The sequence below is a fragment of the Sitophilus oryzae genome, unplaced genomic scaffold, assembly GCF_002938485.1.
Source record: "Sitophilus oryzae breed Bouriz unplaced genomic scaffold, Soryzae_2.0 scaffold_866_pilon_pilon, whole genome shotgun sequence".
In the NCBI taxonomy this organism is placed as follows: domain Eukaryota; kingdom Metazoa; phylum Arthropoda; class Insecta; order Coleoptera; family Curculionidae; genus Sitophilus; species Sitophilus oryzae.
The window spans coordinates 2,183,869-2,210,084 of NW_022147490.1; the positions used below are offsets into that span (position 1 = coordinate 2,183,869).

General features: G+C 32.1%; 2 protein-coding genes across 2 annotated transcripts in view; one reads left to right on the top strand and one right to left on the bottom strand.

Annotated features, from left to right (window-relative positions):
• The window catches only part of LOC115890485 (protein kinase C-binding protein NELL1-like), a 167,808-nt gene extending 148,780 nt beyond the window's left edge, over nucleotides 1–19,028 (bottom strand). The window contains exons 1-2 of the mRNA XM_030910724.1: nucleotides 18,975–19,028; nucleotides 18,656–18,812 (exon numbers count right to left, since the gene is read on the bottom strand). Coding sequence (XP_030766584.1) covers nucleotides 18,656–18,812; nucleotides 18,975–19,028 — 211 coding nt within the window. The remainder of the gene's footprint in view (nucleotides 1–18,655; nucleotides 18,813–18,974) is intronic.
• A 3,328-nt stretch (nucleotides 19,029–22,356) lies between these two features.
• LOC115890486 (craniofacial development protein 2-like) lies at nucleotides 22,357–23,649 on the top strand. The gene has a single exon (XM_030910725.1). The coding sequence runs from the start codon at nucleotides 22,357–22,359 to the stop codon at nucleotides 23,647–23,649; it is 1,293 nt and encodes a 430-aa protein (XP_030766585.1).
• The last annotated feature ends 2,567 nt before the right edge of the window (nucleotides 23,650–26,216 follow it).

Here is a 26,216-nt window from a genome sequence, read left to right on the forward strand (position 1 = left end):
TCTTTTTGCACTAGGTACACAAATAATTATTGACCTATCTTTCTTCACTTGAAAAGTCGAATTTGCAGAAATCGCAAACTCGCAAATGACTCTACTTCATAAATTTTGAAAATATTTTATTGTTTTTTAGAAGCTAAATGTTGTCGGTTTATTACAAAACTTAGCAAATAATATTTAATCTTATATATTTCGCAAAAATCAACAAGAGCTATAAAATTTGTCATAAAACCATCCCGTTTTACGGTATTTGTAAGTTATTTTTGTGTCACTGAATTTAGTTCTGGACAAGATTCAGAAAAGGAATTGCTGCAATTGCAAAGAATCGGGCAAAATATCAAACTAGACGAATTTATGAAATAAAATTTAATCTTGGACTGATATTGTTTTTAATTCTTAAGATTTATGCAACGTTTCGATCAGGTATATGACTGACCATCAAGTGTGAATTAATCTTAATCTGAAATCTATTCAGCTTATACAAAAACTAATGTAAGAAATTCACCTATGACAAAATTGGGTGCAGTCATGCGTAATGTTATCCGCTGAGGTTTTTCATTTGTTAAGACGCTAGTCGTTCCAGGCTTGAGAGTCCATTTCAGTAGTCCAAAAAAGTAGCAAAATAAGCATTCGGCATGTAACGTTTTATGTAAAACTGGCTAGGTATTTTTACACAAATGAAAAAGGAAAATAAAGATAAAGGATTATACTATATCAGTATTGTAGCATATTTTTAGACAACTTCTTTATTCGTAAGATTTTGATGGTCAAACATCAACAAAATATATTCCTTATGTTGTAGTTGTTCTCTAAATTTTCTCTAAAATAAAGACATAATTTAAAATTCCGTTACAATTTACGGAAATAGATTGAAGTTTTGTGATTACAGTGATATATATTTTAAATGGTTTTATAACAAATTGCTCGCTATTTTATGGCAAATGCTGAAGCTCTGCAAACCTTAATCAGGCCTTAATCAAAGCACGTGTGTATGGAATTTTGGGTGTGGCTTAACAAGACAGGAATGGGCAAGCCTTAGGCAGATTTCCGAAATATAATATATATTTCCTTCGGCCACACACCCGCTTTACCCGACCCCTGAGAGCGACCCAACAGTACAGCGTAATAACAGTTTTAACGTTATAATGTTATGTTCTTTTTACATATGGAATAGTCAAGAGAAAGCATCTTCCTCACTAATGAGTCTGTTTTACCATTTTAGTCGTAATTTTGTCGATGAATTTCTCAGAGTAAGTCGAGTCATTCTGAAGCAAATCCATTTTAATCACCATTTATTTAGTTCATCATTACTACCACTGCATCACTGCATTTGGTCTTGCCTCGATGACAAAGTTTTAACTATTCCTATCTTGGTTACTTGAGAGTGATATGCTCAAATTGTTTAACAATTTTCTAATAATAGAAAATAAGTAATATTTTTATTTAAACAATCACAAAACAACAACTAATAATAGAAAATAGGTAATATTTTTATTTAAACAATCACAAAACAACAACTAATATCAGAAAAATATAGAAATATCACGTAAGCTTCGAACAATTTATACCTTAAAGTGAGGTTAAAAATGTCAGTTTACATCGTTCTCCCTGCCTGTTCCCTCGAAAAATACCAGTAGAAGCACGGGGAGTAAGAAACACTTTCAAGAATACGACTTCCCGTCCCTCAGAATGACCACGCCCACTTTCTCTTGGCTGTTCTACTCCCTCAGTATCAAGAATAAGGGCTCTGGCAAGAAGAACGGACAACAGATGGGCCGATGGGAAAGATTACAGCATAGTTCCTATCTTGGTTACTTGAGAGTGATTTAACGGAGAACTTAAATGCCGTGTGTATCGTTTTTCTGTATACAGAAATGCTACTGGATCTACTATATCTACTAACCAATATCCTGAAATGGCGGATACAAGTTGTTCTCTTGCTTGAGTTATTTTGTAATGGAAGTGATTGAGAAAGGAATCCAACTGTCCGTCAATTCCATTCATTTCAGAGGCAGTTCCAGTCCAAAATTGGATATCTCTCAAAAAATGTAGACAAGACAAGAATGTAGTAATGCAAATATAATTAAAAAAAAACAATAAATCTACAAAAGAAAATACTAAAAATAGAAAAATATATTATTAAAATTTATTACTACACAGAGATTAAACTAGTATCGATTGAGATATTGACAGCACTTATAGGCATCATAATTTCCTACTCTCAGTTCCGAAATAATTTTCACAACGTCACGGAATATCTTGAACTGCATCCAAAATTGCCGTCTTAGTACTCACTAATTGATCTATTAGTTTAATTACTGCACTAGTAGTAAATAAACAGTTCTAGATTATAAATAAACAGAGATAAACATATTATATTATTAACAGATGTTCGGTAATGCAATTTGTGTTAGAGAATAACGATTTTAGGATAATGATGTTTAGAAAATTATTTAGCGAAGATTTAGGCTCTCTTTGTTTCAAATATTAACTAATTCTATCTTATTATAAACACCAAAAAACACTAAATAACAACTGTATTCATTGGATGACAAATTAAGTGCCGTGATAATTCATAGTTACTAATTAAAGCTCAAATAGTGTTATTCTTATAACGGGTATTTAATCGTAATATGTCACTTGAAATATTTCTTAAATTTCTTTTTAGAATAATGCTATAAATAGGTTTTTCTATTTCTGGTATAAAATGCATTCTATAAATAGCTTAAAATAGTACTTACTGACCATAATAGGAAATAACTTCTAGCCAATTTCAAGAACTCAAAAGTAGAATTTCCACTTTTATATTTATATCGATAATCTATTTCTGTAACCGTTTTGCTTTGTTCAATTTTTCACACCATACCGGGTGGTGCATCGTCGTTGGAAACATTAGAAATCGCATGCAAATTTTGAACTGTCCAAATATTGGCTCCTCTATTGATTTTACAACGAAAATCGTAAAGAGGTTTTTTAAAGGTATGGGCTCTGGTCTCGGCATGCTGAAGACACAACATGCCAAATTTGAACAATTTTGGACAAGCCGTTTTTAACTTTTTAAAAAGCACCACCCTGTATACTCGCATACAAAATATTTATAATAAAATCAGAATATTTTTTTTTTGAAATATAAAGAGTAGCTCAGGGTGGTCCAAATTGTATTCCGGAAGCTTTGTCAGCATATTCTGCAAATAAAAATAAGTAAAAAAGTTCGTATAAATGTATGTCCTAAAATGTTTAGTTTCAGAGATACAGGGTGTAGAAGTTTCATTTTTATTTCGATTTTTTCCAAATAATTTCTGAAGTAACGTCAATGTTTGGATGAAAATTGGTATCTGGGAGTTTTTTAACATGAGAAATTTGCCTTTGATGTTAATATGACTCCTACTTGTAGAGAGCGCCACCTAAATTTTTTAACTGGTTTGAAGAGTAATAACTTTTCGTCCGGACCTATATAAAACTACTGAGCAAAAAAATATACATTTTCGACGATTTTTACGTAAAAAATGTTTCTTGGTAAAAATCGCTACGAGTAATGGTTCTTGAGATATTTGGAATGGAAATTATCAATACCTGTCATCTTTGACATAAATTAAACATGTTGACTATACAGGGTTGTTCACCACATACGACACGGAGTGTTGTAGCTAAACGATTAGATTTTTACAAATTGTAAGTTTTGAGTTCGTTGAAGGTCTATTAGAGCTACAATTTAAAAATATTTTTACAAGATACAGAGTGTCCCAAATAAGTAAAAAATATTATAGTTGTATTTTTTAAATGGAACACCCTGTATATTATTCTATTTTTGGATTCTACGATTGAAATAAAGGCAAATTTGATTAAGGTTTATCACACTTAAACCTTACCGTTTTTGAAATATTTTCAATTTTATGAAATTGCAGTAAAAATTTTAAGGCTTTATTTCTCCCAGGGTATCAAAGTTTTTAATACTAAATATCTACTGAAGATTATTTATTGATCAGATATTGTGTTGCAATAATAAAAATTTTACTACCTTATACAGAGTGTCCAAAAATTTATATTAAATAATTACTAGCTTTAAACGGCAATAACTTGTTTAATTTAAATGGAATACCCTATATATTTTACGTGAATCAGATGCACAATGTAATTGTCTATCAAATTGTATTGTACCATTTTTTACCCATCTCTTCAAGTTTTCGTAGAAAATGCATTTTCTTATAATTTAGACCTCATTTATCACTATACCCATGGAATATTGACATTTCAGATTTTTTTATAGCACCATAATATGTACAAATTGTACAGGTGGTAAATATTGCAAGCCCATTGGCATACAAAAAAAACTATTTAAATCTTTGGAAAAGTGTGTACCAATTAAATATACCACCATTATTTCCTACCAAAAATACCAAAAATTAGTTAATTACATACTTTTAAATTGTTTTAATTCATAAAATATTCTAAATAAATGTGGATTTGGCTCAGAATAAATAATCTCAAAAAAAATAATAATAAGGTATAAAAATGAATGTCTCTGTTTTTATAAATAAGCATTCGTCAATAAATGAAATAAAATTTATAAGGTGTTACTTTTTACCACACTGTCTAATACACACACAAAATTTAGTTTTTTAGTGTTTGGAGCAATTATTACTACAACGTAAACAGTCAAATGTAGTTTGAATACTGGCATCATATTAATTGGTCCTCTTTAACAAAAAATATTTAAACAGTTTTTTTTTTATTTTTTAATTAAATAAGCGAACTATATCAACAATATTAGTATCTGTACCCTTTGAAAATTTGTTACATTTTTAAAAATAAGCTAAAATATCAATGTTCCATGGGTATGTGATAAATGAGGTCTAAATTATAAGAAAATGCATTTTCTATGAAAACTTGAAGAGATGGGTAAAAAATGGAACAATACAATTTGATAGACAATTACATTGTGCATCTGATTCACGTAAAATATATAGGGTGTTCCGTTTAAATTAAACAAATTATTGCCGTTTAAAGCTAGTAATTATTTAATATAAATTTTTGGACACTCTGTAGAAGGTAGTAAAATTTTTATTATTGCAACACAATATCTGATCAATAAATAATCTTCAGTAAATATTTAGTATTAAAAACTTAGATACCCTTGGAGAAATAAAGCCTTAAATTTTTTACTGCAATTTTATAAAATTGAAAATATTTCAAAAACCGTAAGGTTTAAGTGTGATAAACCTTAATCAAATTTACCTTTATTTCAATCGTAGAATCCAAAAATAGAATAATATATAGGGTGTTCTATTTAAAAAAATACAACTATAATATTTTTTACTTATTTGGGACACTCTGTATCTTGTAAAAATATTTTTAAATTGTAGCTCTAATAGACCTTCAACGAACCCAAAACTTACAATTTGTAAAAATCTAATCGTTTAGCTACAATACTCCGTGTCGTATGTGGTGAACAACCCTGTATAGTTATTATACTGAAGTCATAAATTTGAAATGATTTTGTATCAAAAGTTCAACAGAAACTGCTTTATCATAATTTTTTCTCCGAAAATTTATTTAAAAAATTAAAAAAATCCCAAATTCATCATTTCAGTCAAATAACTATCTACTCAACATGCTTATTTTTTGTACATGTATTGACTATTTCCATTCTAAATATCTTGACTGAACAGCTGCTCGTAACAATTTCTACAAAGATACATTTTTTACGTAAAAAATTGCGGAAATGTATATTTTTTTCACCCAGCAGTTTTATAAGGGTACGGACGAAAAGTTATTATTCTTCAAATCAGTTAAGATTAATGACTAAAGAATACAAGGACATGTAAGTGCCCATTGGTTCGGAGTAATTAGCTCTCGGCCCAAACACTCCGATCCCTGTTCCCGTATTGGTTTTGGAAGCATCAGTATACCAAGTTATGGTATGGTCTTTTAACTGCTGGGCAAGCGTTTCGCTCTTCCAATCCTTCTTATTGCTCAATACTACATTGACATGCTTGTCAAAGTTGTACGTTCTTGGCATATCGTCCACTGGGAGTTGCTTTCAAGTGTTAAAGGCGCAATGATAAGAAAGAGCCAGGAGTTACGTTTTATAGGGAAATAAACAGTCCACTACAACTTTTTAGCGTTTTTTTATTGAATTCGATAATTATTTTTCTGATATTATATGCACTTGATATGTGCTATACTTCGATACTAGTTTTTTTGTTAACATTTTAATACGTTTTTTCGTAATTAATTAGTATGATACCAGCAGATACACCAGAGGCGTAGTGAAAACATTTATCAAAAATATAAACATATCGCTTCAAGCGGCTATGTTAAGAAAAATATGTGCCACGGCACTGTTTAGAAGAATGGTCACAGTTTGGTCTCGGGTGCTATTTGTCCTTGTATTCTTTAGTCATTGCTTAAGACACATGTAGGTGGCGCTCCCTACAAATAGGAGTCACATTGACATAAAAATCAAATTTCTCATATCATAAAACTCCAAAACACCAATTTTGATCCAAATATTGAAGTTGCTTCAGAAATTATTTGGAAAAAATCGAAATAAAAATAAAACTTCTACACCCTTTTATTTCCTAAACTAAGCAATTTAGGACATAAATTTACACGGACTTTTTTACTTATTTTTATCTGCAGAATATTCCGCCGAAATTTCCGTAATGCAGTTCAGACCACCCTGTAGAATAACTAATGATTAGCAAATGTCAATATTAAAATGCAGCAACTATCTAACTACACCTACTTATAATCAAAGGTGTTTATTACTGTACAGGGTGAATCGATGATAAATTTCATTACTTCATTTATTAGCTATGAATTAAAATGAAAGGTAAAAATTAAAAATTTAAAAAAAATAGGTAAAGTTTTTTGGTGATTTAGTGTTTTATTTTCATGTTGTAACGTCAAAGGTTCCAACCCCAAACTGTACTAGACAGATAATTTCTTCACAGTCAAAAAACTAAATTGAAAATATAATCTGGAAACTTTTCCCGTATCCATTTCCGAGATAAGTTGTTGCAACTTCATCTAGATAAAAAAGGAAAAAGTTGAAAAGAACCGGAATGGAAAACCGGACGAAGTGGATGCGTGCGGGTGGCGCCGTCCTGGCTGCGAAGCGCCGTCCCGACGCTGGTCGGAGACGCCGACGCCGCCTCTGCCACCGCCGGCCATTGTTACAGTTATACGCGCCCCGGTGCCGTTACGTCATCGATAGATCGCGTCAGATGATCGAAGGGAGTGAGAATCAATGTTGACTGACCTCAGCAAGTTTAAAAATATTGATATTCTTTCTAGATGATATTTGCCTCATTTTGCTTTGCCATATATGTATACAGGGTTGTTCACCACATACGACACGGAGTATTGTACCTAAACGATTAGATTTTTACAAATTGTAAGTTTTAAGTTCGCTGAAGGACTATTAAAAATAACACAATTTTTATTATTTAATTTAATAAGCTACAATTTACAAATAACTTTACAAGATACAGAGTGTCCCAAATAAGTAAAAAATATTGTAGTTTAATTTTTTTAAATGGAACACTCTGTATATTATTCTATTTTTAGATTCTACGAATGAAATAAAGGCAAATTTGATTAAGGTTTACCACACTTAAACCTTACTGTTTTTGAAATATTTTCTATTTTGTGACATTGCAGTAAAAAATTTAAGACTTCATTTCACCAAGGGTATTAAAGATTTTAATACTAAATATATACTGAAGATTATTTATTGATCAGATATTGCGTTGCAATAATAAAAATTATGTTACCTTACACAGAGTGTCAAAAAAATTATTTTAAATAATTACTAGCATTAAACGCTATAACTTGTTTAATTTAAATAGAACACCCTGTTTATTTACGTGAATCAGGTGCACAATTTAATTGTCTATCAAATTGTATTATACCATTTTTAACCTATCTCTTCAAGTTTTCGTTGAAAATGCATTTTCTTATAATTTAAACCTCATTTATCACTATATCCATGGAATATTGACATTTTAGATTTTTTTAAAGCAACATATGTAGAAAATGTACTGGTAGTAAAAGTAATAATATTGCAAGCCCATTTGTTTACAAAAAGAAAACTATTTAAATCTTTGTAAAAGAGTATAACAGTTATTACTAATTATATTAATATACCACCATTATATCCGCCCAAAAGTTAGTTAATTACATACTTCATTGTTTTAATTAATAAATTATTCTAAATAAATGTGGATTTAACTCAGAAATCAATACCATAATAAGTTATGAAAATGAAGTCAAAAAATGAAATGAGTCAAAAAAGAAATAAAATTTATAACGTGTTACTTTTTACGACACGGTCTAAAGGCCGGTCCAGACACAACGTCATATCGGACGAGAAAACGTACAGACAAACCGTTCGAAAAAACGTACAAAAATCAGCGCGTCCACACGTTTCCAATTAATCGGTCCAATTTTAGTTTCGCGACGTTTTCAGTCATGGAAGAAGCGCTTCTTTGGTCGCTCTATGCTATTTGCGTTGTAGTAAAAACCAGAAAGAAACAAAATTGAAGACTTAGATGATCTAGGGAATGGATATTAAAAAGACAGAATTTTTCTAAAAAAAATTTTAAAAATGGTCGGGAACACTGGCGAAGATCAAACATATTGCATTTTATTATATATTGCAACAAACACGCATACACAAAGTAACAAAAAATGCGTAACTACTACGAGTACTACGACGAAAACATACTAAAAATAATTTCCATTAAACGGACGTTCGTCAACGCGTTCCTCGTGTTCAAACTTTCGACAAATCGTACCAGAATCGTACCAACCTATTTCGATCATACAAGACGTACGTTTTGTGGTCCACACGCGCTGTTATACTTGATACGACTTGTCTGATTCGATAAGTCGTAATATAAGACGTTGTGTCTGGACCGGCCTTAATACACATACAAAATTCAGTTTTTTAGTATTTGAAGCAATTATTATTAATCAACGTAAACAGTCAATTAATGTAGTTTGAATACTGGGATCATATTAATTAGGCCTCCTAACCTAAACTGACCTAGACAAAAAACATTTAAACTGCTTTTTATCTTTTAATGAAATAAGCAAACTATATCGACAATATTCGTATCTGTACTCCTTGAAAATTTGTTACATCATTAAAAAAAATCTAAAATGTCAATATTCCATGGGTATAGTGATAAATGAGGTCTAAATTACAAGAAAATGCATTTTCTACGAAAACTTGAAAAGATAGATAAGATATGATATAATACAATTTGATAGACAATTAAATTGTGCATTTGATTCTCGTACAACATACAAGGTGTTCCATTTAAAATAAACAAGTTATTGCTGTTTAAAGCTAATAATTATTTAAAACAAATTTTTAGACACTCTGTATAAGATAGTATTTTGTTTATTATTAAAACACACTATCTGATCAATAAATAAATTTCAGTAAATATTTAGTATTAAAAACTTCGATGGTTAACCGGCATTTTGCTGGAAATACTATTCTCGCTGTGTTAGATATGTTCGCAGATCAGTCTCCGGAAAGCCTATACCGAATAAGTCAACAGTTTAAAGAATAAACCAGAAGTTTGAAACTAAAGGCACTAAGATATTAAGCACATGGAAGTGTGAAGACAAAAATAATTGAATAATTGGAGAAAAGAAAACATTGACTCCCGTTTATTGGGGATAGAGTAGGAAAATACTACAGGATCTTTCGCCGAACGACTTCTTTCTGTGGAGCTTACTCAAAAACAGTCTTTATGGACCGTAAACAAGTCATACACCGCGAATATTATTCTCAGTTCAACTAATTTTTTTGTAAATGATCGTTCCAATTTAGAAAAAAATAACCACCCTTTTCAAACCACATAAATTCTTGTAAACAAAAAAACTGTGTTATTTCGAATTGGGTCAAACCCAATCAATGCATAGGGTTATTTCTATCTTCTGTACACGTTACTAAAAGAAGGCTTATGGGTTCATTAGGATATTAATTTTAACACTATTTTGCTTACTTTATATGACACACACAGTAGCATTATATTAACATACTAATTTGAAGTATTCGAATTAAACCAGTCAAGCGAATGGATTATGACCGAAATTCAATTTATCTCATCCATATTTAATATTCTGGATTAAAACAGTAGCGACGGATATTAACTGCTCTTAACACGAGAGCAGGTACTTTTTTAACACAATCATAATGCAAATTGTATTCTCGTACAATACGAGCAGGTGGATGATACGGCTGTGAATATTAATATTCGCCTTGAAAATTATCGAAACCTGAATATTGGATTTCGATTGTAAGAAATGATGAATTCTTGTTACAACTGGCTAATTTCAATATTATAACTTATTATGCTTTAAAAATCCTAAAAAACGAAATATAATGAAGTATAAATGGAACAATTCATATCCTTATGAGCTCTATAAAATTGATGCCAAGAAATTAACAGGAAACGATTTTTTGAAATGGAAGTCTGTATCAAATATGCATTTAAATCTTGATTAATTCAAGGTGTGTCATTACATTTTGCCATTTATATCCACGTTACGATGAAAAAAGTTAATAACAATTTGTCGAGCGCTGTCATGTACGAAAAGAATTACCGGAAACACAATTTTTATCTAGAATTTTGGAGGTTTTTATTGAATAACTGTAAATCAGAAAAATTGAGGTGTTTTAAAATTGAAGATATAAAAAGGTTTACGGTATTCTTTTTATGAATAAGATCATATTTATATTAGATGGCTATTTCCACCTATTCATTTGAAATTTATTACAGTTTTTATTGACGATAAACAAAGATATTTAAACTCGGTTTTAAAAAACTTGAGTTTAAATATCTTTGACGATAAACATGTTCAAGAGCTGCAAACGTGATGTTGGACTATTCCAACTTCATTATAGTGATTTATTTATTTATTTTATTAGTGATCACTTTGTTTATATATTAATGAGTTTACTAAACTAAATAATTTATAGTTATATTTTAAATATTTTTAGGTTTTTGTTTAAAATGTCAAATATAAATTGTTCGGTAAGGCCAGGCTTGTTATAGAGAGTGCATAACTTAAAAAGCTTCTCCCAAAATTGATACTTGTGCCGATTTTGATAGTTTATTTCTTATAAGTCTTCAGTAGTAAATAATACTATACGGGGTACGTCTCAAAAGTGGCTTACCCCTATAAGTTTTTTATTTTTTCAGATGAAAAAACGAAATTTGGTATGTTAGTATATGACATAAATTAGAATTATTGATTGACGTATATATTCAGTGGTTTTCGGTCACTTCCTATTTCACCGTAAATGACTACAACTTTTGATTTTTAAATGGTATCCTTGGTATTTTTTTACTTTATTTGATACAAAATGACTCTCTGAATAGAATGACATATCATACTCGTGTGAAGTTGGCACCCTTTTTTCAAAAAATGAACTGGAATTTGAGAGTTCTGGATAGATTTACAATAGTTCTATAGTTCTTGATAAGTTAGAAAAATAATAATAATATAATAATAATAATCGTCTTTATTGAAGAAAAAAAGATGTGTAACATTACATATATTATTACACATCATGCAACAAGGGTGGCGAAATTTAACAAAAAAAGTTATTCTTACATTTAACCACCCATAGCTGCCAGAAGATATTTGTTGAAAAATACGTTTAAAAGACAAAAAGACAAAAATATGTTCTATAAACTAACAAATTAAAAATATACATAGTTAATTCTTATGCACATGGCATAATAAATAATTTTAAAAATAAACAAAAAATACAAAACCATTATCATTCCTGTGAAGATAAAAGAAACATTTTATATTTTTTCGCAATTGGCCAAAATTACATTGTTTAAAATCATTATCAAGGGAATTGTAACTAGTGACGGCCATATAGGTAAAACTTCTTTGAAAAAGGGCGGATCTATGTTGAGGCATGGTCAGTTGATTATGGTGTCTTATATTACAATTATGCATGACATTACGAGGAATAAGTTTTTCACTCAGATATATAGGGGTGGATGTACTCAGCACTTTAAACAGAAACATGACGAAATGCAGCCTGACAGTGTTTGAAATCTTAAGCCACTTTAATTCATTAATACGAGCAGAGATATGATCGTACTTCCTCAGACCAAAAATGAAGCGACAGCAAACGTTTTGTACATACTGTAATCTGTTTTTAGAAACCAGATCCAAACATGGATAAAAAACAATATTAGCATAGTTGAAAACAGACAGTACCAGGGATTCACACAGTTTTTTCGCATCTTAAAGTTTAAAATGTATCTATTGGAATATAATATTTTGACTCTCGTGTAAGTTGTTTGCAAAAGTTTCTTTATATGTTCTTTAAACCTAAGATGCGTGTCAATATATAGTCCCAAGTTCCTAGCGGAAGCTGAGTAGCGTAGATTTTCATTAGCTAATCTTAGTGTTATGCTTCGCTGTAAATAGTTCTGGTTAATTTCGGGAGATATGACAAGGGGGTGCCAACTTCACGTAGCACCCTTTTTTTATTCTGGAACAGTTCTGATAGTGGAAATATATTCTAGAACAAGAATTCTATAGTTCCTGACTATTGATCAAACTAGTTCTATTGTATTAACCAAGTTATGAACAAAAATAAAATGGCAGCCTGCGCAGTTTAAATCGATTTTCTAGGTAAAAAATGATTTAAAGAATAGTTCTGAATAGAGTTCTGAATAGCACCCCAAAAGTTCTATAAGATGTACTATTTGATTTTTTAAAAATACCCATAATTAAAAATTTCATTGATGCACGACTCTATAGATAGACATAAAAATCGACTCTACGAAGGAAATGCAATGTTGAAAAACAATCATTTTTACCTAGAAAATCGATTTAAACTGCGCAGGCTGCCATTTTATTTTTGTTCATATCTTGGTTAATACAATAGAACTATTTTGATCAATAGTCAGGAACTATAGAACTCTTGTTCTAGAATATATTTCCACTATCAGTAACTGTTCCAGAATAAAAAAAAAGGTGCTACGTGAAGTTGGCACCACCCTGTCATATCTCCCGAAATTAACCAGAACTATTTTTCTAACTTATCAAGAACTATAGAACTATTGTAAATCTATCCAGAACTCTCAAATTCCAGTTCCATTTTTTGAAAAAAGGGTGCCAACTTCACACGAGTACATATCATATATTAATCTTTGACTTTGAGTCGCTTAAAAAAAACATCGTATTTTAAATTTCAATCTAGAGTGCCATGGTTGTGCTAAAATACTAATTTTTAATCAAAGAGCCTTGAAAAAATAGATTTGACCGTCTAATGTTTTAGTATTTCTTGTCCTGGCCGGTTAAAAGATACCCAAATCGTATTTTTAATCATATCTCATTTTTTCAAATGGAGGGTGGTTCATTAGCATACTTCGAAAAAGCACTTTCTTACGAATAATTTTGGTGTTTTTGGTGTTTTGAGTCGACAACGACAATTTGACTTCATAAGAACCGCATGTTACAATTTCAAATAAACCATATGCGAAAATGTCAAAAGTTGCCATATGATATGTCATTTTATCAGAGTATCATTTTCTATCGAATAAGTAAAGAAATACCGAGTGTGCCATTTAAAAATCAAAAGTTGTAGTCATTTCCGGTGAAACAGGAAGTGGCCGAAAATAATTTAATACGTCAATCAATCCTACTTTATGTCATATACTAACCAAATCTCTTTTTGTTATCTGACAAAATAAAAAAGTTATGGGGGTGAGGCACTTTTAAGACGTACCCGGTGTGTTACGAGTGGTAAATTCATGAATTAAGAAATGTGTTTTTTATATTTTATAGAAAAATATCTTTACAACTTTTCGCGATATAAAAGGACCACCCGCTATATTGAGATCAAACAAAGCCGCTTCCATATATCTTTCAAACGTCAATTTGGGCCGAAAAGTCTCGTTAAAAGCAGGAATATATACGAAAGTGTGCGTGTGTATCTGTGCGCGGCTGCGAGAGTTTGTATACGTATCCTTGAAACATCGAAGTGTGATGTGAATTTAATAAAAATCGTCTGGCACCGCAGCTGCGAAATCGGCTAGCGTGGACTAAATAAAGGAACCGGCAAGTAACTAACTGGCCACGCCGCGCCAGGCCGCCACCTGGTCACAACACACAACCGCTCGCTTCTACCAGATCAAATTTTCGGCTGCGGATATATTATACGAATTGAAAGATTTACGATCGATAGACTATCGGACTATGATACAGTTGAGAGGTCGTCTCAGTAACCTGACTCTAAAGCAGGGTCCAGACGTGTGTAATGTAACATAGAGTGTAGTTCGTGAACGAACCAGTTCCAATGAAATATTCCGACCCCGGAATGAAAGGAACTAGTTCCTCAGGACCTATTCTGGGATCGAGACTGTGACCGATATACAGGGTGGTCGGAACTGTATTCCGAAAACTTCGGCAACAAATTCTGCAGATAAAAATAAGTAAAAAGTTCTAAATGTATGTCCTAAAATGCTTATTTTCGGAGATACAGGGTGTAGAAGTTTCATTTTTATTTCGATTTTCTAAAAATAATTTATGAAGTAACGTAAATATTTGGATGAAAATTGGTGTCTGGGAGTCTTTTTACATAAGAAATTTAATTTTGATGTCAATATGACTCCTATTTGTAGGTGGCGCAACCTACATGTGTTTTAACTAGTTTGAAGAGTAATAACTTTTCGTCCGTACCTGTATAAAACTACTGAGTAAAAAATATACATTTACGATATGTTTTATGTAAAAAAGGTCTCTTGGAAAAAATTGCTGCGAGTAATGGTTCTTGAGATATTTGGAATCGAAATTATCAATACCTGTCATCATTCACATAAATTAAACATGTTGACTAAATAGTTATTAGACTGAAATCATAAATTTGAAATGTTTTTGTGCCAAAAGTTCAACAGAAACTGTTTTATCGTCATTTTTTCGCAGAAAAATTTAGGATTAATTTAAAAAAATAAAAATTGCCCGAATCCATTATTTCAGTCAAATAAAATCTACTCAACTTGTTTATTTTTTGCCAATAATGGCATAGAGGTGGAAATTCTAGTTCCTTGGGAGGAACTAGTTCCTCCTCCAGAGAAATAGTTCCTTGAATTAGGTCTTTAGTTCACAATAGTTCCCGACTAACATTGACATCCCCCTTGCTTACTAATGCGTTTCGTTGTCAGTCAGAACTATTCACAGTATGATCTGTATAATTTTTATAATGTACGGAGATATAACGAGACGTGTAATTGTGTATGTTAAAAACATATAGGTAAGTTTTATTGCAGATAAAAAAAATAAAAATAACTCAAATCAGAATTTAATAAACTATATAATAAATCAATTGGAGCAAATATTACAAAAATTTTACGAAAAATTGAACTTTTCCTCACTAAAAAAATTCAGAATATCTACTTCATTTTATAAGATATTTCTTAATTTTAGGGACCTAAATTGAAACATTCCCATAAAATATTTAAAAAACAAACTAAAAATCAAAAACAGTATCCACGACAATTTTCTATGGCAATTCCGCCGCGCCGGCTGTGGCAATAGACAAGGCCGAATCCATCGTCGTCGCCTTGTATTATATCTCGGATCTGCCGTCTGAATAGATTCCCGTGAACTAGTCTTTTAATAGTTCCTCTATGTCCGGATCCGATAACATACGGCTGGCACTCCCCACGCCTGCCTAGCATCAATCGCGCTGGCTAATCCATACGTAAACTAGTCTTTTATTTAGTTCCTCTAGTTCCTTTAGGTCCGGATCCGATAACATACGGCATACGGCTGGCATTCCCCACTCCTGCCTAGCATCGATCGCGCTGGCTGATCCATACGTAAACTAGTCTTTTATTTAGTTCCTCTAGTTCCTTTAGGTCCGGATCCGATAACATACGGCATACGGCTGGCATTCCCCACTCCTGCCTTGCATTGGGCTACGCGCGCTAGCCGATCCGTCGCCGTCGCATATTATTCTATATCGGTCACAGTCTCGATCCCGGAATAGGTCCTGAGGAACTAGTTCTTTAAGAAACCAGGAACTAGTTCCTTTCATTCCGGGGTCGGAATAGTACATTGGATCTAGTTCGTTCACGAACTAGACACTTCTATAATGACATGTATTGACAATTTCCATTCTAAATATCTTGAGAACAGTTACGGGTAGCGATTTTTACCAAGATATATTTTTTACGTAAAAAGTCACGGAAATGTATAATTTTTCACTCAGTACTTTTATACAGGTACGGACGAAAAGTTATAACTCTTCAAAACAGTTAAAACACATGTAGGTGGCGCCACCTACAAATGGGAGTCATATTGACATCAAAATCAAATTGTTCATGTCAAAAAACTCCCATACACCAATTTTCATGCAAATATTGACGTTACTTCAGAAATTATTTGGAAAAAATCGCAATAAAATTGAAACTTCTACACCCTGTATTTCCGAAACTAACCATTTTAGGGCATATATTTATACGAACTTTTTTCTTATTTTTATTTGCAGAATATGCTGCCGAAGTTTCCGGAATACAGTTCGACCACCCTGTATAATAATATGACGGCGACGACGAGGGACTAAATAAAAGACTAGTTTACGTACGGATCGGCCAGCACGATCGTAGCCCGATGCTAGGCGGAGTGGAAAGTGTCAGCCGTATGTTACCTGTCTCGGACCGAAAGGACTGAGAGGAACTAGAGGAACTAATTAAAAGACTAGTTCACGGAAATCTATTCAGTCGGCATATATAATAGAAGGCGACGACGATGGATTCGGCCTTGTCTATTGCCACAGCCGGCGTAATTATCACAGAAAATTGCCGTGGGTACTGTTGATTTTTAGTTTGTTCTTTGAATATTTTATGGAATGTTTCACTTTAGGTCCCTAAAATTAAGAAATATCTTATAAAACGAAGTAGATATTTTGAATTTTTAGAAGAAGTGAGGAAAAATGCAATTTTTCGTATTATTTGCACCAACTGATTTTTGATATAGTTTTTTAAACTCTAATTTGAGTTTCTTTTTTATTTTTTTATCTGCAATAAAACTTACCTATATGTTTTTAACATACGCAATTACACGTCTCGTTATATTTCGTACATTATAAAAATTATACAGATTATACTGTGAATAGTTCTGACTGGCAACGAAACCCATTAGCAAGCAACGGGGATGTCAATGTTAGTCGGGAACTACTGTGAACTAATAACCTAGTTCAAGGAACTATTCCTTTAGAGGAACTAGAACCAAGGAACTAGTTACTCCCAAGGAACTAGAATTCTCACCTCTAATGTAACATTAATGTAACACGAATTCTTCATTGAAACTAAAAAACTAAAAAAGTTTCGAACTTCCATTGTCTTTATTTATTTTACTTACACAACATTTCGGTCAGAAGTACCACTGACCGTTATCAAGTGTGAACTAGAGATAAAATGATCAAATAAGGTCCATTAATAAATCATAGGTCCAGAAAACCTCTATACGGTGCCGGTGCTGCAAAAGTTATAAAATTGGATTGTAGAATATATGGGAAGGAAGAAGTTAATAACCGCAATTTTGTAGATCTAGTGTGTCCCCCTTTCTTGAGGTATAACTCATCATACAGTATTGAACGTGGATACGTGTACTTAATGAGGAACCTCCACTTACATTAAATAATAAATGAAAAATTTATTTGTGTAACAAATAAATTTCGCAAGTAGTATTTATGAGATTAAAAAAATGAACTAATTATTAAAGAATTCGACAATAATTAAAATGATTGTATCTTGGTTATGAAGTTGCGTCAGCTGACTAGGTACTACAATTTATTACTATTAATCTACCAGACGAAACAATTGGTAAAAATGCGGCTGTCGCATTTATGTCGTTTGTCATTTGACACTAATATCTGCTTATTAAATAAACAAAATGGCCTTGGGCATATACGTACGTATATTATTGGACTTAAATTGAGGATAATCACGTATCGATTCAAAATATTTCGCCGCCGCTATTATATGCGGCTACCAGTGGCGGTTCCTCAATAAGATGCAAATGAACTTCATGTGCAAATGAACTTCCAGATTTAATGGCTCTTCTAAGTTGTAGTAAGTTACAGTACAACCGTACAAGACTTCAAGGTAATGCAAAACGCAAAAAAATATAAAGCGGAACTCAAAAACCTGGAAGACTCCATCTGTAACCTGGAATGGGAATCCTCCAACGGCCTAAGACACTCGATGAGATTTCTAAGAACTTACGACCGAAAAATCAGAAAGTTTCCTTGATTTAGGTAAGAACAATCTTCGGATTGTCACGTTTTTTTAACAGAACACTGTCTCCTCAATAAACACCTCAGTAGAATGAAGCTAAGAAACAACGGAGGGAAATGGGAACACCAAGAAACACCAGAACACTTCACACTGAGTTCGCCAAGACCACAACAATTCGTGCCATAAACTTTGGTACGAATGTTATCGGAGATTGAGACCTAATCTCTGTAAAACAGTTTCAGATACTGGCTTTTGTCCAAGTCCTAAGACTGTATGATGAGTTGTAACTGAAGAAAGTGAAACAAAATAAATTTATAAGGTCGAAGTGATTAACTACCCCTCATATACAATCTACAACCTACAAACAAGTTGCAACGATTTCCTTCTTCCGTTTCCTAATCTCCACCTCTCACTATCTGTTCCATCTACTTCTAAATCCGCAACTTCTTTGTTAAAACTCTCTCTCTCTCCAGCTCTTGCGTGGTCTTCCTTTCTTCCTTCTACATTGATTATTCTTACCTAAATTAATTATTACTTAAACAATTTAATATTTAAGTTGGGATTAAATGTTCTTCTTCAATGTCGTGTTTTATTATCATTTGGCGTCTTATGGTTTCATTTGGCATTTTATCTTTCCTGGGTTTTCCAGTCGCTCTTCTCGAAAAGTCCATAGGCTTTCACCATTCTTGCAGCTTTCTCTTTCAAGAGCCATAATTCAGAGCTCCCAATTAGCATTTTTAGACACAAAATCGAAACAAAATCTCTGCTGTGAAACATTGCAAAACAGTTTCTTCACATTTTTAATACATATGTTTTGTAACATAAATCGCTTTTTGTTTCGAAAATTTTACCAAAATATGGTTTCGCTACATAAACTATAACATTAAAGATCTTAGTGTCACAAATTTTTCGAAACTTTTAAGAAACAGATGTGGCTCACATTTACAGATTTCGTACCCGTTTTGTATCTGAAAAGTTTCCATAATTTAGTTGATATTCTGTCATATATGAGAACATAACCTTGCTTTATTGTTTTAATTTGGTTCAGCAGTTTTTGCATTTAAGCATTCTTCAAGTTTTTATAGTACTACAATTAAAAAAGCAGAAGGAAGGGCATATGGTGAGTACAAATACATATATTTTTCTTCTGCGCTTATATAATTATTATTATATAATAAATATAATAACAGCCACTACCCATACCCAACAAGGAACCGAAGAAAAATGTTACCAGCAAACGTTTTTTTTTTCTCTCTTTTCCACAAAGGAATACATGTTTTTATGTTTTAATTGTGTTATAATAAGTAAATAAAAATGTTTTAATTATTTTGATCACAAGTTTTGATTGGCGTTGTTGACAGGTGAAATTTCTACACAGATAGCGCTAAATCGAAACATTTTGGAAACAAGGTTTCCATTTATTGTCGATTAATTTTCGAAACACGAGTTTCTCTCTTTTTAGACACAAATATGATCGGTATAATGTTTTGAATCACGGTATAAACAGCCTTTATTATTTTGTGTTCGTGATACTTTGTTGAAGCGTCTACGAAATTCTCCCCAAAAATAAGTTTTCTTTATTTCTTCATCAAAAAAAATAATATGAACTTCCTTATCGTGAATCGGCACGTAACGCCGTACGCGTGGTCTGATTACTTCTTTCACTACTAATAAAAACATTAGATCTAATTGGTCAAACATTTGCCACCCGCACACTTTGTGCACATGTAGTCCGTGCTCTTGCAGCACGTGATTGGTATTATCAGCATCATATTGGATCTGGTTTTAACGAATTACAAAAATTATATTAGCGTGCAATATTTAAAGATAAAATTTTTTTTTAATAAAGTAACATATTAATTTGTAGTTTCAGATTGACGATTTGATAGCCCCAAAAGAATCATCTTTAGGCGTGGTTACGTGACAATTTATTCTTTTAAGGTTGTGCAACCCCAAATTACTGAACCACGAGGCGCCACTGGCGGCGGCTACTTAAATTGATACCATGGCAAAAAAACTTGCCAAGAATGCCCAACCGACCGAGACCAATCAATGTCAAACAAGATCACCTGATAATATCGGCCGATTTCGGACCCGAAATTCTTCGGATGCTTAGCCATTATCTGCCGAATTACTGAAGAAGGGTTTAATATTCAGTTCCTGCAGATAAATCAGTTTTTTTTCTTTATTGCAAAAAAACTAATAAATTATTCATCATTGTTCTGCAGAATTGTTTTACATAAATTGTTTGCAGCTTTAAATTATAAAAAAAACTAGAAACAATAGTATAATTTAATTGTCGGTATTGAAGAAAGTCGTTATAATCATTAAATTAGTAAAAGAAAAATAAAGGTTTCACATTACTGTAGTGTTTGTTTTATACAATCTAAAGGACTACCATAACTGTAATAGATGTCAAATTTGTAACAGATGTCTCAATAACAGAAGTATATACAGCATGTCCCCGGATTGTCTTTACACGAGAAAAAACTTTTTTATTATTGACATTTTGGGAAAAATGTATTCTTCATAAAGATGTTTGCTTGTTTCAAAATGGTTAAACCTGTTTATACTTTTCGAAATTTCCATACCGTTTCAGAGAAAATAAAGAAAAACATGAAAAAAGTGTTGAATGAAAGTCCTAAAAATCAAAAGGCGTTTCTGTGGTAATATCAATTCGATTTCATTCTTTGATAGATACTTATTATTATTAATTTTGATTAATATCATATTCTTTGCTGTTGTTAAAGTATCACATTTTCCGATAACTATCATCACCTTTTCCGGAGCATTGAACTAAATAAATGTTGTGCTTCTTTAACATTCTAAAATAGAAGTAAAAATAACACTTTCTGTGGCGAGGCTGTACGTTTGACGGCTGTACGGCATGCAGCCGAGTAGAACATTCTATTTTTTTTCCAAATGCCAAAAATAATTTTTTAAACAATTTCAAACGATCCAAATAATACAAAAAGATTTAAAAGTAATACCATGTATGTAATTATATATCGAGAAACTATGGTTACGGCTCGTTGAATTTGACACTTTATGTCGGTTTAGGAATAATATTTTCGTACTTTTATGCCCATTTTATGCCTAGGCGTTAAAATGACTTTTTTCCATTGTCAGTCACGTCGCAAAAATTAATACTTTTGTGACGTTTGAAAAAAAAATTACGTTAATTATTAAAAGTCTACGAATAATAATCTATCAAAGAATGAAAAGAAAGTTATATTACTATAGCAACGTGTATTGATTTTTAGGCCTTAGAAAAAATTCAACCATGTTTTCAGGTTTTTCTTAATTTCCTTTGAGAAGGTATGGAAATTTGGAAAAGTATAAACGGGATTAACCATTTTAGAACAAGCAAAAATTTTTATGAAGATGCATTTTTCTCAAAATGCCAATAATAAAAAAGTTTTTCCTCTTGTTAAGACAATCCGGGGACATACTGTATATAAAAAAAATGATTTTGTGCTTAAATTTTGAGAACCACTGGATCTTTTCTGTTTTTTTTTTGTAAATTTAATCTACTAGCTATATTGCCATATTATCAAGAAATTATGTTTTTTAACTAAAAACTAAAAATAAATCCAAATTTTCAAAAAAAAATGTTGCACGAAAAAAACTTATAATAATGTTTCTGGAGTCGAAATATACTACCCCTAAAAATATTTGCACTTATTTAATTAATAATAAACAATGACTCACCCTGTATAACATGTCCTTATTGTAACGATTGATTATTTGATTAATTTCATAGAAATTTCTGTAGTAACATATAACTGTTATTTCTACATCTCCTCGGATTACATGCTAATTTTAAAGTAACATTAGGGATGATTTATAGCATTATTGATTAAGATATTTAGGGAAACTTTGCCTAAAAATAGAAACATTCTAAGAAAGAATGATTATAACCTACTTTTTAATCATTCAATATAAATATACAACGGTATTGGCTTATACCATTTCATGCAAGGGAAATATTTTAAAAGTTTGACAGTGGTTCGGACTTGATTTTTGACTTACGTTTTTTACTATGGGTCACCACTTTGTGAAAATGAACAAACTCTGTGCACTTTCCGAAACAAAAAAGAAAGGTAATGGAACAACAAAACTAAATAACTACATTTTAATATACTCAGGCGTACCAAAAGACCAAAGAGCAACATCAGACGTTGGAGTAGCTATAAATGATAAATATGAACAGAATATAGAAAGCATAGAATACGTGTGCGACAGAATCCTGAGAGTAAAGATTATGTTTGACCAACCCATTCACATTATATCATTGTACGCACCCGACATTAATAAACCTGAAGAAATGTCAATGGACTTCTACGAAAATCTACAGTCAGCGATAGACAAAATACCAAGACATGAAAAGATAATTCTGTTAGGGGATTTAAACGCAAGAATTGGAAACGAGGTAGTGGATGGAATAAAACAAAAATATAATGAGAATATAACTAATAGAAATGGCGAAATTTTGACCGAATTCTGTGGACAGAACGAACTGAGAATAAACAACACATATTTTCCCCATAAAGAACAACACAAATACACCTTTTATGACAATAGAAACAATAAATCAATAATCAATTATATCATCACCAATCGAAGTTTTTTACTTCAACAAATAATAGACATAAGAGTCTTATCCACAGCCAGCATTGGAACAGATCACAAACTTGTGCTAGGAAAGATACGAATAGGTGCGCCGCTATCCAAAAAAAGACCATCGATAAAAACTGAAAAATTCAATATAGAATCCCTCAACCACGAAAGCACTAAACAACTTTATTCAAACAGATGCCAAGTCACTATTAACCCCATAGCACAGTTTGATACTCCTAACACAGCTTGGAACAAACTGAAAGAAAACATCTGCAAAGGTGCTAAAAAAGCTTTAGCAACACGTACTGTATCACACAATAGAAGACCGAACATTAAACCTTGGTTTACGTTAGAAGTCAAGAAGATTACAAGGGAAAAGAAGGAAAAATACATACAATACAAGAAATCTCCAACACCGGAGAACCGAAATATCTATACCGAAATAAGGAACTGGACTAATAATAGAGTACGAGAAATTAAAGAAGAATATTGGCAGCAATTTAGTAGCGAAATGGCGGATATGTACGGAGCACAAAAACGTATTTGGAAGATGTTGAGGGGTTTGAAACAAGAAACAAATGAAACAATACAACTAAGAACAATTGCAGAAGATACATGGGAAAAATATTTCAGAGACTTATACGCAGAAACAGATGAACCAATGGAAGCACAAGAGACAAGCCAAAGAGATAATATAGAAGATCATGCGCACAACGAGAATCCTACGAACTACTGAAATGAAGACCTTAAGAATGATAACTGGATACACATTGAGGGACAGACAGAGAAATGTAGACATAAGAGAAAAGTGCCAAACAAACGACGTTGTCAGATGTATAAGCAGAGAAGAGAATGGAACCAGCATGTCAATAGAATGGGCCCCGACAGAATGGCCATGCGAATTATTGCAACAACGTACCCCATGGCAGAAGACCTACTGGACGACCACCTAAACGTTGGCAAGACAGTTGGCAGTCAACCTCGCAAGAGTTGCTTAGACGAGGAGGAAACCGGAACTAAACAGGCGATACGCCTTCTAAAAGAAGAAGAAGAACAAACTCTATACATTATAGTCCTAATTGCCTGAAGAACTATAAACCACAACACTGGAAATAGTAGAAAAATATACATATTTGGGACAACTAATACACAGCTCGAGATCTGTACTATCAGATATCAACAGAAGAATTAAGTTAGCATGGAGTACTTATGGAAGAAACTCAATCATATTCAAATCTAGAATGCCAAAATACCTAAAGAGGAAAACAGTCGACCAATATGTACTACCAATCATGACCTATGCATGCACAACCTGGACACTTGAAACGGACATAATCAGGAAAATGCAGGTCGCACAACTCTTTTAATGGAACGAAATACGCTGGGAAGAACAAGGAGAGACTGTACAAGAATAGAGTGGATACGACAAAAGACCCAGGTAATTGATGTCATCCACAGAGTCAAATATCCCAAATGGCAATAGGCAGGATACCTGGCAAAAAGAATGGACAACGGATGGACCACAAAAATTACAGCATGGTACCTAGGAGGAATTAAGAGACCTAGAGGAAGACCAAATCTAAAATGGGACCATGATAATTAGGAAATTAGCAGGGATAACTTGGGCCCGTCTAGCCAACAATAGACAACAATGGGCCCAACTACAAAGAGAGTAGTAAGACCATGTTTCGCAATAATTTCTGGTAAGCAACAGGACAACAACAACAGGAAAAACTCATAGCAACAGAACAGGAAGCCATAACCAAGATTAGAAACGGAATACAACTTATTTCAAAGCAAAAACTAACGCCAAAGTCAAATTTGACCTAAATAATTTAATAAAAAATGGCATACTATGCGGAATTTATCTGTGACACTGTATATAATCAGAAATCTGTCATAATTTACTTAAGAAAGTGCTTAAATATTATGAAATCTGACCATCGCAATTAAATGAGAAATTAAATCCTTAAATGAAGTTAGTAAGAACGATTATTAAAGGGAGAATCTCCCGCTGCCGCGCCGCGTCGAGAGATCTCCACTGCCGAGGCTCGTAAAAGACAATTTTAATTAAATTATTTCAACCGAGATAAACGCCCGCGGCATTTCCAGTCTCTTATCCCTTGAATTAATTTCCTAAATTAACTTTGTTCTTTTTGCTTTTCCAGAACAATGCACAGGCTTGAAACTTCGTCAGTGTTTATATTAAATTACTTTTTTGTTGTTTTATTTTGTTCATTCATTTATTTGCAGATGTTTACTTTTTTTTATTAACTTTTAAAACAAAACTAAACAATATAAAAAATAAGTAAAAGTAAAAAAAATAATTTTTTATGAAACAAATTCGGAAAAAATTTGAAATCTTGGTAGTCGATCTGTCGCACACCGCTAAAATAAGTGACATTGAATATGCAACACCCATGGCATAGATAAAAAAAACAAATTTAGATTGGAAAGTGCCCATAAAGACAATGTAAATACTATTTGGCGCTATTCTTACAACGGTCGCTCTCCAAAGCTCTTGATAATTTCGGAGCGGTTCGGCATTTTCCGGAATTATGTCGCCAAATATTGTTTATTCAAATTTATTATTATTTTCTACTAATTTTTTAAATAAAATACAGTGTGTTGTATATAAGAAACTTTATTTTATATAAGGACATGTATGAAATACATATGAAACATTAAAAACCGATGTTATGCCACGATCCACGATTGTTTTTACAGTTTACACAGCTTTTTAAGTTTTTTAATGTCACTTTTTCACAATTATCACGGGTATGAGTAAATCAAATTTAAATTAAACTCACAAGATAGCAATAATTACTTTGAAAATGGACGCTTTAAACAGTTTTCGGTATTTTTTCAATGAGGACGGTTTAAATTTTGAGAGATTTTATAATTTTTGAAGATTCTGACTTTGACAAGAGAAAATTATTTCTGTTCTTGTTTGGCGGTTGTTCTTAGCAACCGCTATGGCAGCGCCCTACAACGTATGCGCCCCAAAACAATAGTAAGTTTTGGCGGCAAGCCGAGCATTCCAATCTAAAATTGTTCCCTTTATCTATGACCCATGGAAAGTGCTTTAATTTTCACTATAGGTTGAAATGTTTCACAATAACACTTTTGGTCCTGCCTCTCTGGTTATCTCCGCTCATCCCTGACTTTCATAACTTTTTTTTTAATTTTATATTTTGTAATCTAATTTGTTTTTATTTTTGTAATTTAATTTTAGTTTTCTAATTAAATTAATTTCTATTTTGTTTTTAAAGTCGCACCACTCTGGCACCTTGTCTCTTTGTA

What these genes read in the sequence shown, in the direction of transcription:
- LOC115890486 (XM_030910725.1), top strand. Translation starts at nt 22,357, where the DNA reads ATGAACAAACTCTGTGCACTTTCCGAAACAAAAAAGAAAGGTAATGGA.